Source organism: Neopelma chrysocephalum, unplaced genomic scaffold (genome assembly GCF_003984885.1).
Source record: "Neopelma chrysocephalum unplaced genomic scaffold, ASM398488v2 Primary Assembly neopelma1_59, whole genome shotgun sequence".
In the NCBI taxonomy this organism is placed as follows: Eukaryota; Metazoa; Chordata; class Aves; order Passeriformes; family Pipridae; genus Neopelma; species Neopelma chrysocephalum.
Genome location: NW_020897714.1, coordinates 16,331,298 through 16,344,326, shown reverse-complemented (window position 1 = coordinate 16,344,326; position 13,029 = coordinate 16,331,298). Strand labels below are relative to the sequence as shown.

General features: G+C 37.3%; 1 protein-coding gene across 4 annotated transcripts in view; it reads right to left on the bottom strand.

Annotated features, from left to right (window-relative positions):
• TTC26 (tetratricopeptide repeat domain 26) overlaps positions 1-13,029 on the bottom strand; it is a 54,510-nt gene that overhangs the window by 13,034 nt on the left and 28,447 nt on the right. For all 4 annotated transcript variants that reach the window (XM_027680075.1, XM_027680073.1, XM_027680074.1 and 1 more), the window contains exons 13-15: positions 7,405-7,493; positions 3,484-3,567; positions 1,262-1,331 (exon numbers count right to left, since the gene is read on the bottom strand). In XM_027680075.1, coding sequence (XP_027535876.1) covers positions 1,262-1,331; positions 3,484-3,567; positions 7,405-7,493 — 243 coding nt within the window. The remainder of the gene's footprint in view (positions 1-1,261; positions 1,332-3,483; positions 3,568-7,404; positions 7,494-13,029) is intronic.

Genomic DNA, 13,029 nt, shown 5'->3' with positions numbered 1-13,029 from the left:
TCCTGTATTTCTTTGCTTAATGTAAATGCATGCCTCAGCATGAGCATGAGCCTGGGAAGGAAAACTTGTCCTTATCTCCTGCCTTACTAGTGATAACAGCCAATTCATCAGAGAACGTCAATGTCAAGAGTAATAATTATGGCGTTTACATCTCAATTTATATTTCACAGCAATAAGAACAACTCTCATGATTTCAGGTGTGATTAAGGAACAGAATAGAAAGCATTAGAGAAATTTTTTATACAAGACAATGCATTCAAGAAGTGTTTGGGCAATACTCTCAGGCACATGGTGTGACTCTTGGGGATGGTCCTGTGCAAGGCTAAGAGCTGGACTCAATGATGCTTGTGGGTCCCTTTCAACTCACTATATTCTGTGAAAGATCATGTTAAGAGATGTTTACTACATCTGCAGTATGGCATAATGTCCCAAAACCTACATATTTGTATTCCAGGTATAACTATTGAAAATTGTTTGATATGGAACAGTTTTGTATTGAGGCACTGTAAGGAAAACAAATTAGCCTAGGGAGTCTCAGACTTGAGTCATTAGAAAAGTCCACCTCTATATTATTTTGTATGTGGCACTGTAGCTGTATCCGTACTGAGGTGTACTCTGCAATGTTTTAAAAACTAGTTCAGAAAAAGTAAATAAGATTTGCTATAGAATAATAAACACAGCAAAAGTTTCCAGTGTTCAAGGAAAGAATAGAAGAAGTTTGGGAAATAAAAAACATGCCGGAGATTATAAAGGATATCCCTCGGGCACAGGAGTTTGGACAACATGTGGAGTAATATGGTAGGAATCAAAATACCACATATGCTTGCCTGATTCTTCTCTTCCCTAGACATCTGACATTGGCCACCCTTGGAGGCAGACAGACCCTTGGGCCTGACCCAGTATGAATGCTTCTATTTTGTTTTTTACTCTGAACATTTTAGAGCTGTAACTCAGTCTTTTAAGACAGAAAGCCTTCACTCAAGCAATTGAGTAGACAATTGAGAAGAAAGAGGGTCACTGGTCAGGACAAAGCTGCACTGACAGTACTATAACAGCATTGCACTGAAGCAGTAATTGCTTATAAAAGCCAGATGTACAAAGGTGCAATAACCACCCACACTATAACTAGTGCAATCAGCTTTTCACTTTCATAGTCCAGAATCCACCTACAACATTAAATTCAATTAGGAAAGTGGATTGCCAGGACTGACGCAATAGAGGAGGATCTGTATTCTGCAATGTTGAGAGTAAAGTGACTCACAGCAGCGAGCTAGCCAGCTAAGGTAAACAAAATCACTCTTTATCTTCTCACTCTGGATCAAAAGGAACACCTGCAGGAAGAAGGAAAATGGAAGATTATACATGCATGTACTTTTAAACAAACAGAAGGCAAACCTACCTCGTTTCAACACGCAGCTAAGGCTTAAGCCACACAAACAACTGCTTCGTGAGAAGAGTTTGGGTATGCAAGTGCAGTGTAGGGACATCCCTACTCTGTGTGGGGTAGGTGGAGGATTCACACAGTGCCCTGCTTGTCAAGGGACTTGTGCAGCTTCAGAGTGCCAAGCTGAGCAGAGGGTGCGGCCTGCTCTGAACAAGTGCCAGTGGGCGGCCGTGCAACACAAACAGCACAAAGGAACACTGGGCCTGTGGGAAAAGCTATTTGGAATGCGTTTGTTTAGAAAGCGATGCAAGCAATTACATTAGCATCTTCTTGAAACACCAGAAGTTTCACATACAGACGAGCCTTTCCTCCCCACATGTCAGAGATCATTCCAGGTCAACAAGCCATTTCTAACCATTTTGGTTTCAGTAAGGTTCTGAGGCAAAGCATTCATCTTTTGTAACTCACCGTACAAATACAGGTTTATTACATTCTACATCTAAAGGGATGTGTGTGTGTGAAGTTATACATTTTAAAATGTACTCTGGCTTTGCTCACAGAAGAAATAAGCTATTTATGTGTCTCTCTTTGTAACTATACTGGATGCTACTGGAAAAACTCAAAATACCTTTATAGGAGCAGATGTATGTACTGGAACAGTGAGTTCCACAAATTACTAACATTTGCTTAAACATTGCTGAACCCCTAATTTTGGGGGGAGGGAGAAGGAGTAATAGGGAAAAAAATTTTAAAAAGCAGTATTATCACTGTAAGTAGCACTTTATCATAGGTTTTATTTCATTTTGTCCAGGAGGTATGCTTTTACATAATTTAATAAGTGCTATGTGTGGAGATGTTTTACAAGTTTATGAGACACTGGGGAAGGCTGATCTTCATACGGAAGTGTCATCACAACCAGAGATCAGACATGAGGCCAGATGAATCAATTTAACTACATAATTCTGTTATTTAAATGCATCAGCTGTATAACACAAGTTTCTATAGAACAACTTCTAAAAAACATAAGAGAAAAAATGTATATTAACAGCAGCTACACCTTTGTGTTTCTTTGTTGCCTGGCTGCTACTAAAACTTACTTATAGCATTATCATTTTTATGAAGTCTCAGGAATCAGGATAGCCCACTAGAATAGTTTTGAAAGACTTTCATTAAGCTAAGTGAATTGAAAGCTTGGTGAATTGAAATATCTATCCATTTCCCTGACAGTCTTAGAATATTTTTCTTAAAGACAGATGAAATTTCAGGTCACAGAAATTAAGGGGTAAGGGTGCTGGGTGAGGGGGTCAAGACAGGGAGGAGACAAACTGTAAAACCAGGAGGGTTCTGTTATTGACAAACCTGAAGAGTTAAAAAGTTAGAAAGACAGGAAAAACAGAACAAAAACATAACTCCCAAACCAACCAAACCTATATGATTCACTTTAGACTACGTGGTAGGGATTTTTTTTGTGGCTTGTCTTCTTTCTGGTCTTGTGGAAAATGTTGCTTCCATCTTCATAATAACTATTTGCTTTTGCATATTTTAGTTGTAATTAAGTTTCTGCTGCACAGACATAAAAAAGTACTGGGTGTAGAAGTTAATCTCTTCCAGCTGCATGTGGATGCTGCTGAATAAGATAGTGAGCACTTCCTCTTTTCCTCCCACATCTCCCAGAGGAAGATTTTTTTTTTTTTAAACAAAAATTTCTAGGGACACCTAGAAGCTTTTAACTATTCAGTGTCTTTTACTCAGCATGCCCTAATCAGTCTGAACACAGAGTGCCTGGGATCCCAGATAAAGCAGAGGAAATCTGATTAAGAGGCCATTCTTTGATCAATTAGAGGTAGCTGCAAGCATGCTTGTGATGCATCACAAGCAGCATGACTCCCCATATACCTCACATTACAAGATTAGCAAGATAATCCTTTCTGAATAGTATTCACTGAGAGTTTCAGTTCCTCTAAGAAGGGGAAGAAGATATTCCACACAACCTGCTTATTTTCAACCAACATGAAGATCTGGAGGGAGAAAGGGAACGAAAGAGTGGAGTAGAGGGGAAATGTTTCCACTGCTGTTTTTTAAAGAAAGTAAATACATACCTCTTCAGCCTCTTTAAAATTGCCTGTTGCAGCTTTGGCTTGAGCATAGTTGAAGTTAAAAGTGTCATCGTTGTAGAAGTAACTCTGAAAAATAAGACACATGGATAAAGCTCAAATAAATAAAATGAAAAACCCCTCCTCCCATGATATAATAACATTAAAAATACACCCCTCACCCCCAGTCTGAGTCAGACCATATAAAGACAATGGGAAGGAAAAAGAAAAACCCACATTAGGAACATACGGTATTTATAAACACTGGGCAGAAAAATTATGGACTGGCTTTCCATCCTACATTTATGATTACAAACACAGCTGAAACATTCCACAATATTAACTATGAGAGATCTGGAAAATGTTCCAAGTTCAAAATTGCAGTGGCAGCCTTTGCGGGTATAATTTTCACTTGGGGCATGTGAAGACATGCTGTGCTGCCAAGGTCTCTTTCACCTCCCAAGCACTTATTTCACCACTAGGGTGGGTAAATAAGCAGTTGACTCCCTGAAGTCTTTAAGGAGATGAACACTTTTGTTTTTCCAAGACTTGTCAAGGTTCATCAAGAGATCCTGTGGATCTGGTTATGCGACAGATGCTAGTCTGACACACTGGATCGCACGATGGAGGTGGAGAACAGTACTGGGCTACAGCAGGCAGCACACCATGTAATAGGATTTCCTTTACAAGTCCTGCTTACAGGTACCCTTCTCTCTAGTTGAAGTGCAACACAAAGTTTTCCTCTCCCATGATACTAGACATGACACATCTGGTTTAGGACACATCAGGTTGATCTAGCTGTATCTTGTTGAAAAGCTACATGGGTCAAAGCAGAAAATGTAGTTCTAGGTACAGGTTAGCCTGATGTTTGGGTTTGACCTGAAGAACTAAGATTTTATCGTGGTCAGATGTCCAGAGTGAAGTATAGCTCCAATGTCCAGAAGTCAGCTATATTCTACGTTCAGCACTGTCCCACCCTGCTGCATCAGTAGAAATGGTAGAGATAAGATAGAACACAACATCACAGTTACAAGCATGGATCGGGATTGATGATCTCTGTCCATTAGTTGTGCACTGCTTATGAAAAAGCATGGGAAAAAAGGAGGGTGGTTTATCCACTGTAGTTACTGTAAGAAAAGCCTTCCTGGGTGCTTCACAGCAAAGTGTAGGGAAGAAGAAATGTTTTTCTTATATAACATTTATAAAGGAAACAGAACTTGTGTATGAAGATCAAATTTTTGTTTTGTTTCCTCATCAAAGACTGAGGAGGAGGTAAAAAGCACAGTTGGGACTGTACAAAAGATATGGGAAGCAAGAGGCAAATCCCTTTCCCAGTGGTGTCCTATTTCATGATGTAGGGACACTGAGGAGCCTCTTTCCTTCCCTGTCATAGGCAGTCAACAAAGGGTGCTGATTCAGTCCACCTACATACATCAAGCTAGTGCCTTGAAAGGAAAGGTGGGGAACTGCCACCATTTGCCAAATGTCTAGGTTTCTCCCAAATAGTCTGTGTTAGGGTCTACAAGCAGGCAATTATAGAAAACTGTGTGAGAGCATGAGGATGAACCAATTGGGTGAATCTTAAGCTCAGTTTGTGAAAACATTGCAGTACCCTTAGGAGGAACTAGCGGGTTCCACCATATGAGATTACGACACTTTACTGTATTCTTTCTCAACAGCAGTTTGAAGTGAATCAGCACAAGTCCCAGGTTAAGCAAAGCTGGTGAGCCAGATGCAGTTTTACTGCATGAATCGTTTCTTCTGTTTAGTCTCCATTGTATTTTTAAATTAAAATGGAAAAGAAACTCTGTCAGCAACCAAACTCAAAAAATCTGTTATTCTGTCCGGGCTTTATAAGTGCTAGAGAACACATCTACTGCAAAACCAAAACCAGTACAAATTAACAATGCTGATAGTGCAACACATTCACAGCAGCCAGATGTTTCAGGGTTTTTTGTTGTGTTGTTTTGTTTTTTTCTTTTTTTTAAACCACATTATATGTACTGGACTTCACTCTTTTGTGGTCTTTTTAGAGTCTTCAATCTTTTCATAAAACTAACTGTCCTCTGAGTGATGTCCATTTCAATGACATGCTCAGATACCCAGCTGAGCAATGAAGAATTCCCATTGTGGTCACAACTCAGCTGAGCCTGAATCAGGTTGTTTTCTCAGTTGATCTCTGACAGTGTTATAATGTCACCCTTGGGGCAGCTGGCAATGCATTTATATTAAGGTGCCCTCTCAGAATTCTCATGCCTAAAGCGGTTTTAACTGATCATGGATGAACACAGTGTTTCTGGAGAGAACATCACACAAATAATCTTCACAGAGTGCATGCTCCACTTTAGGAGCTGCAGAGATTCTACTGAAGTTTATTCCTGTGAATGAAAAACAAAGGTAACTGTAAAGCCACCTACACCTTGCCTGTAACATGGTAAAGGAAGAAATACTTGCATCCCTGTGAGCTGAAGAGAAGGGAAATGACTTAAATAAATCTGAGCATGCTTAGTCTCAGCTAAAAAATTATGAGAATGATCAATTACTTCAAAACGACCATGCAAGAAAAGTTGTAGGAGGGAGTAAACTTTTGTCCCACATATCTTGGAGGTGGTTTGTAATCACATTTAGCTTTGACCTTTTCAGGTTAGAACTACCTTTTTAAGAACCTTTTAATGGAAATGGAAAGAGGTGAGCACATCTGTGGGGTGATTCACTGCACTGTAAATGTGAGAAATATACAGGATGAATCTCCTGGAAATTACTGTCTATACCCACTGGCTGTAAACTGAGACCAGATGACAAGTTCTAACTAGAAATATGACTTTTAGATGGCTCAAGTTAGGCAAAAAAATTCTCACCCTTAGTTTCCTTTTCTTAATTAAACACATACTCCACTTTAGGGTGGTAGTGGTATGTCTCTTAATTCCACTACACTGGAGCCATGCCAGTGGCTAGAGCCACTGGGATTTCCTCAAAGGTCTCTTTCCAGACAAAGTTTAAAAACATTACACCTTCATCATTTTTTCACTCATCAACTGTTTTTGGCACCATTACAACCATGTTTTTCTTTAGATTTCACACTCCTTAGAACATTGTCATTCTGCTCATCTTGTGTATCTCCCAAATAATTTCTTGTTACAACTCTAGTTTCAAATCACTGGAACAAGACTGCAATCATTTAACCCATAATCACGCTCCAGCCCCCTCTTTCCTCACATCTAACTGTGTATCTGTAAGTTATACCCATTTTATCCATTGAATACTGGTGATCTGATAATGCTGCATCATATTGACTTCAAACTCCTCTTACTTTGAAAAACGTAACATTGTCTGCAGGGTACCACTCAGATAACTTCTGCAAAAATAACATTCTTAACTCACTGCTTTGGTAATATTGCCCTATTTTAGCCCTTCAGTGACTGCTTTCCCTGTAGTTATAACTCAGTTCCCTGAGTTATTATTTTCAGAGTCCTTTAAGTCCTATTGTCTTTACACACTATTGTTCATTAAAATGTCTCCCAACCATTGACAATAATCTCCATCACTCATTTGCTAAGTCTTAAGAAAACATTTGTTTTTTCTCTCCATGCTGCCCACCCCATAAATATCCACAAATTTTTTCACTGTCTTCCTTTAATTATCTTCCTCATCTTCTATGATGCCACCAGAAAGCTTGATAATGGTTAAATTGCAAATGTGATGAGACCATCGTGCCCACCATGCTGCATGGTGCTATTTTCTAAATTGCTTCTTTACATTTTGATCCATTTGCTATACTGATCACTTATGTCCCACTGTCATTCCAGTGTTTTGTTTTTATTGTTGTTTCTGCATCTTTTTATGTTTCCCTTGTGTCTCTCATAGTACAGTCTGTAAGTAGTGATTCCATGCATTACAGTACTACCAATACTAAATAATAATACTAACCTTGATTGAGTTGAGGTAAATTAGGACATTAGGAAACTGTCTAAGAAGAAAGAAGCAGGAGGACATGCACTGTCTTCCTGGAATGGTATCTAAAATTCAAAAGAGAAATGCAAATTTGTAGAATTAAAAAACACAGTAATGGAAATCACTGCCAAGATTGCTGGCAACTACGAAAGCAGCTAGTTTCTAAAAATAGTGTAGCTTGCCTTTTCAGGCAAAGGACCATACTAGAGGTTAGAAAAAACTATTAGTTCATCTTGTCATCTTTCTCTACAGCATCCAATAACTATTGCAAGACTTCAATCAACAGCAAACTCTACAGAGACAAGTGGTTTAAGTAACAAGCCTTTTCCATGATATAATTTATGTAGCTTAATTTTACCATGAATTATTCTTACTCTTAGGAAATGACACTTCATACAAATCTGAGCTTGTTATTCTAACCTCATTAACCTTCTTTCTTTAAAATTATGCTTTTCAGTTATCCTGGACAAAGAAGCTCTATATATTTTAATTTTAGTTCAAGTAAGAGAGTAAACTTGATAACACTGAAAATATCATTATAAAAAAAGAATTAATATTGTAACAGGAAAAATACTCAGTGATACCAGACAATATGGAAATTAATGTCCATGCTTTTGGGATTACCACATTGCTCACAAGTGGTAAAGGCATAAATAAGTTAGACATATCAGTTCAAACGAGTGTCACTAAATTTTGCTGCTATCTATGTCATCATAACTTTGCTGCAACCATATTATGCTGTCATCCACTCTGACAGTGTAAGCTGTGTTACTGAAAAACTTTCAAAGCTGTTTTAAAGATTCTGAAGTAAGCTTACTGGAACTAATTTTTGTTCGACCCAACTAGAAGAGATGGATGAACCCAAGTGCAGCTGGGAAGGCCTAAATGCAAGTGATTTCAAATCACTACTATTTCACTACATGAAATTATCATTAGAGAGCATGTGCAGTTTGGAAAGGTGCCGAGAGATAAGATCCTAAGGCTACCAATATCCCTGAAATAATCTGCCGCTGGATGTTAGTTACCATCACAACATCCACACTAAAAATAACTTTTCTATATATAGAAATTTCATGTAACTGAAGACTAATATTTTGACTCCATTCCACCACACAAAATAGAGCATTCCACTAGAAAACTCCTTTAAATAAGGTAGGGTAGTAATTATTCCTGGAAAGCGCTACATAAGATCTCAAAATACATTTCAAAGGAAAGCAAAATATTCTCATTTTTTACCTTTTAGCACTAGGAGATACTGAGCTTGGATGTCCTGTCATTTCCATATAGAGACAATCAATCCTTATCTATGTCTGAACCACATCACTCTGTTCTCCAAATTCAGAAAATTATTTGGTTATTTATGAATTGTTCACTTGTGAGCAAAACTGGCCTGTATATTTATGTTCTTTTTTACATGCATGCATACTTTTCATCACAAATACATGCCTCTACAGGACAATAACAGAAACAGTTTTACAACAAAAAAAAGAGTGAAGAAACACTGAGTAATGACACTGAAGATAACTTGAAAATGCTCATTTTCTCTGACATTCAATTTTTGAAGTTCATAAACTCACAACAATTTATTTTAAACAAAATTTTAAAAATGCAAAACTTCCAAAGAAGACTTAAAACTAAGGATACATTTTTAGTAAAAATGAATCACAGTAACAAAATATTAGAAACGCAATTTTCCCATATATGATTCAAGAGTTTCTAAATTTTAGTATTTATTCTTATGTCCGCATTTTGGCAGAAAATTTTATTATCCCAGCACACCATCCGCCATATACTTTTAGTGAAAGATTTCGCTGAAAAAACAAACAAGTAAAACATCTGAGTATCTTATACAACTCAGCAATGACTACTACTGGAGACTGAAAAACTAGAGTTTTACAGTTCTAATTCACCGCATGTGACTCATGCAGGAAGAAGAAAAATCTGTCATTTTAAAAAATTACTCAGGGTGACCTAAGAGTACCTCAAAGAAAAGACCATATGAAGTCCAGAAGAAATGTTTCATTCCTCCCACCCAGCATCAGATATGCCTGACTTAGTCCTAAAGGAGGACCACTGAAAACAAAAGGAGTGCTGCTCTTCATTATGCTTGTAGTGCTTTTGGGGTAGTTTGTAACACTTATGTTAGGCACCAGAAGGACTGCATTTAATGGAAACAGTAATGTTAATTTACTTTCACTGATGTTCCTCTTGTCCCATTTCCTCCTTAACTTATCTTAAAGATCTGATCTGTTTAATTTTCCACTCAGTTAAGACCCTGGTAGAAGAGCATGAGAACTAACTATAAAAATCTAGTTATATCCTCCTTCGTAATGTCAGTTCCATTTCATGTCATTAGGATTAAGAATTTCTATTAAGCTTAAAAAAACCCCAGTAACCAAGCTGCTGTTCTGGGTGTTATTTATTGCTGCTAGAGGATGAATATTGACTCCTACATTGTAAGTGCTTCCTGGACTTTTTTTAGTTTTTGTTTTGGGTGACCCTACTCCCATTAAAGTTTATAACGTCCATCTTGAGACAAAATCTGTACATTTATTGGAACGGACTTTCACATTAACTCAGTTTGCTCTATGTTCCTTGAACCTTCAAGTCAGAGATCTAATTAAAAAAAGCAAAGGCCTTAATTGATGACTTCAAATGACTTTACAAATAAACGATACTATACTTCCTAAACTGCATGTTGCTGCTATTTCCTTAATCAGTCATGGGATTTCCACAGTTAACAAAAGCAAGTCAGAAAAAATATTTCACATCTTCATTTTAATCCATTATTTTTTGATAATCCCTATTATCAGATTGTTGTGAGTGTTGTAGTTTAACATCAGCTAGCAACTAAGTACCACTCGTTCTATCCCCTCCCCCTAAAAAATAAGTAAAACTTGTAGGTTGAGATAAGAACAGTTTAATAATTGAATTGAAATAAAATAAAATAATATTATTATTAATAATAGTAGTAATGAAAATGAGAGAGAGAAAAAGAGAGAGAGGAAAAAAGAGAGAAAGAGAAACAAGTGATATACAATACAATTGCTCACGACCCATTTACCAATGCCCAGCCCACCCATGAGCCACGATTAGCCCCTCCCAGTCGACTCCCCCCTGTTTAGGTACTGGGCATGATGTTCTATGGTATGGAATAACCCTTTAGCTCATTCAGAGCAGCTGTCCTGGCCATGCTCCTTCCCAACTTCTTGTTCAGCTCCTCACTGGCAGAGCAGGGGAAACTGAAAAGCCCTTGACTTAGGGTAAGCACAATTAAGCAACAACTAAAAGACTGGTATATTATCACCATTATTTTCATACTAAATTCAAAACACAGCACTGTACCAGCCTCTAAGAAGAAAATTAACTCTATTCCAGGTAAAACCAGGACATAGGTCCAGTTGCAAGCAAAGGATTTCCTCACTCTAGCAAGCCCAAACCTACTTTCATATCACAAATCTGCAAAGCAGTTAACTTGATATCTTCACAGACAATCAAGTGATACTAGCTCCTTGCAAGGACTGGCCAGGTGGGAAGTGCTGAAGCAAGACTTACATGCTTGAATAGCATGGCTGGCTGCTTGGGAAAAGCCCAAGTATACAAACAGCAAGAATTCTGTTCTCCATTCTAAATCCAGCAAAACCAAGGGAGCAGATCAAAAATTATCACAAGTATACAATACAGGGGCTAAGAACATAAAAATTATCATATTGGATCCAAAGTTTGTCTAGTTCAGAAGCTTGTTGAGTAAGAATATATAGCTATAGAAAGAATATATGCTGATTTCACATATAATACATACTGTGGCATGTAATGTTACTTCCTCGGAAGTTTCTCCTAGCTTCCAACAATCTGCACTGAGGACTTCATCACTGAAAAATTTGTGTTAAACAGGTAATGGACTTTTAATCTACCAATTTTTTTTACCTTCTGATTCTCACAAGTTTCTCCATTAAATAATTTGTGTTATGTGAAAAAGTAATTCATGCTGTTTGTTTTATTTGTCTTGTGTGATAGTTTATGTCAATGCTCCTTGGTTTTTGTATTGTACAGTAATAATTCTTCTCTATTCCTCTTTTCCTTGTCATTTATGATGCACATAATCAAACTGAATCATCATTTTTCAGCCCATGTATCCTCTATTTAATCTCTCCTTGTTCAAGAAGCTATCCCCTTTCTCTGATCACCCTTGCTGTCTTTATTGTATCCTTTCTTGTTCTACAATTTTTTAAGAAATGTAAGAACCAGAACTGCAAACAGTATTCAAGGAAAAGAATCACATATGTATATAATGACGCAGTAATTATTTTTGGTTTGTTCTCTCTTTTCTCATCAATTCCTAAGATTCTCTTCAACTTTTCTGATAATTTTGCTAAGTTTAATTTGCATGTTATTACCCAGCCTTATACAGTCTCTCATATCTTTCATCATTGTGGAAGCTTTTTATTTTTACTACTATGGGTAATTTTGTACCACTGGCAAACCTAGTCATGTCATTATTTGTATCCTATAGCTCATTAATTATGAATACGAGCCCTTTCTTTAGAGAAACAAAGGGTTCTTTCAAGTGTTCAAATCAGGTGTATTTTATCCTTTTCACTGCTATTTCACTCTAATTTTTTGTCAGAAATGAGAAAGTTTATTATGTAGGTTCTTTTCTTGCAATTAGTACTGTGGAAATTTTTTTAGGTATTTGCTAACACATGGATTTAGAATTTGATTATACTCAGATGACTGTAGCAGAATTGGAGTTTCATCATAAAATTTCAAATCTGGTTCTATGTAATCTCTATATTGGTCCAGAGTTACCTGTTCACTTGTGCCTTCTCTAAGAAAGACAGAAACAGCATTTAAAAGTTCATGCCGTTTATCATGCCATGCCATTGCATTTATTAGGTCAATATGGGCAGAACAGAAGTCTCCAACTATTATTTAATTATCTTTCTACATAAAATCTCTAAACCTCTTTAATACGCCAGTCACTGTTCCCATCCAGGCTGGCTGGTGAATAATTTGGCCTCAGTATGGTGAATTGCCTATCTAAACATATATTTTAAAAGAGTATTATTTCATTCACTGTTAAAGATAATTATTTGCCCCCCCAACCATAGGAATGTTGAAGTCTCAGCCTTTCCATCTTATTTTGCATATGGGTTTAAAATTATTTCACAGTGAAATTCAGACCTTTGTCTTCCTAACAATTTCAATTTTGCTTTCGGGCTATATCTTCACTACAAATCCTTTCAAGGATACGTTTTCTCAGACTATCTCCATATTATTTTTATCCATGTATGCTATGGTCATTCATCACATGTGCATGACCGTAACAGGCATTAAGAATCTACCACCACTGTATCAGTCGCCTTGTGATTTTACTGGTATCACAAACCCAGGTAGCTATATTCCCTCTAACCAAGTTCTCCACTACTGTAGTTCATATTGTTCCTTCCTGTTATCTGGGATCCCAACTCCAAAGGGATAACCTCAGTGCAAAAGGAATGAGTTAGGGAAATCTCATCTATGCAACCACTTCCAGCCTTCCAATATGAAGCTCTCTGCTGCACATGGAACAGAATAGAATGACTCAACAGTATTTCTGAA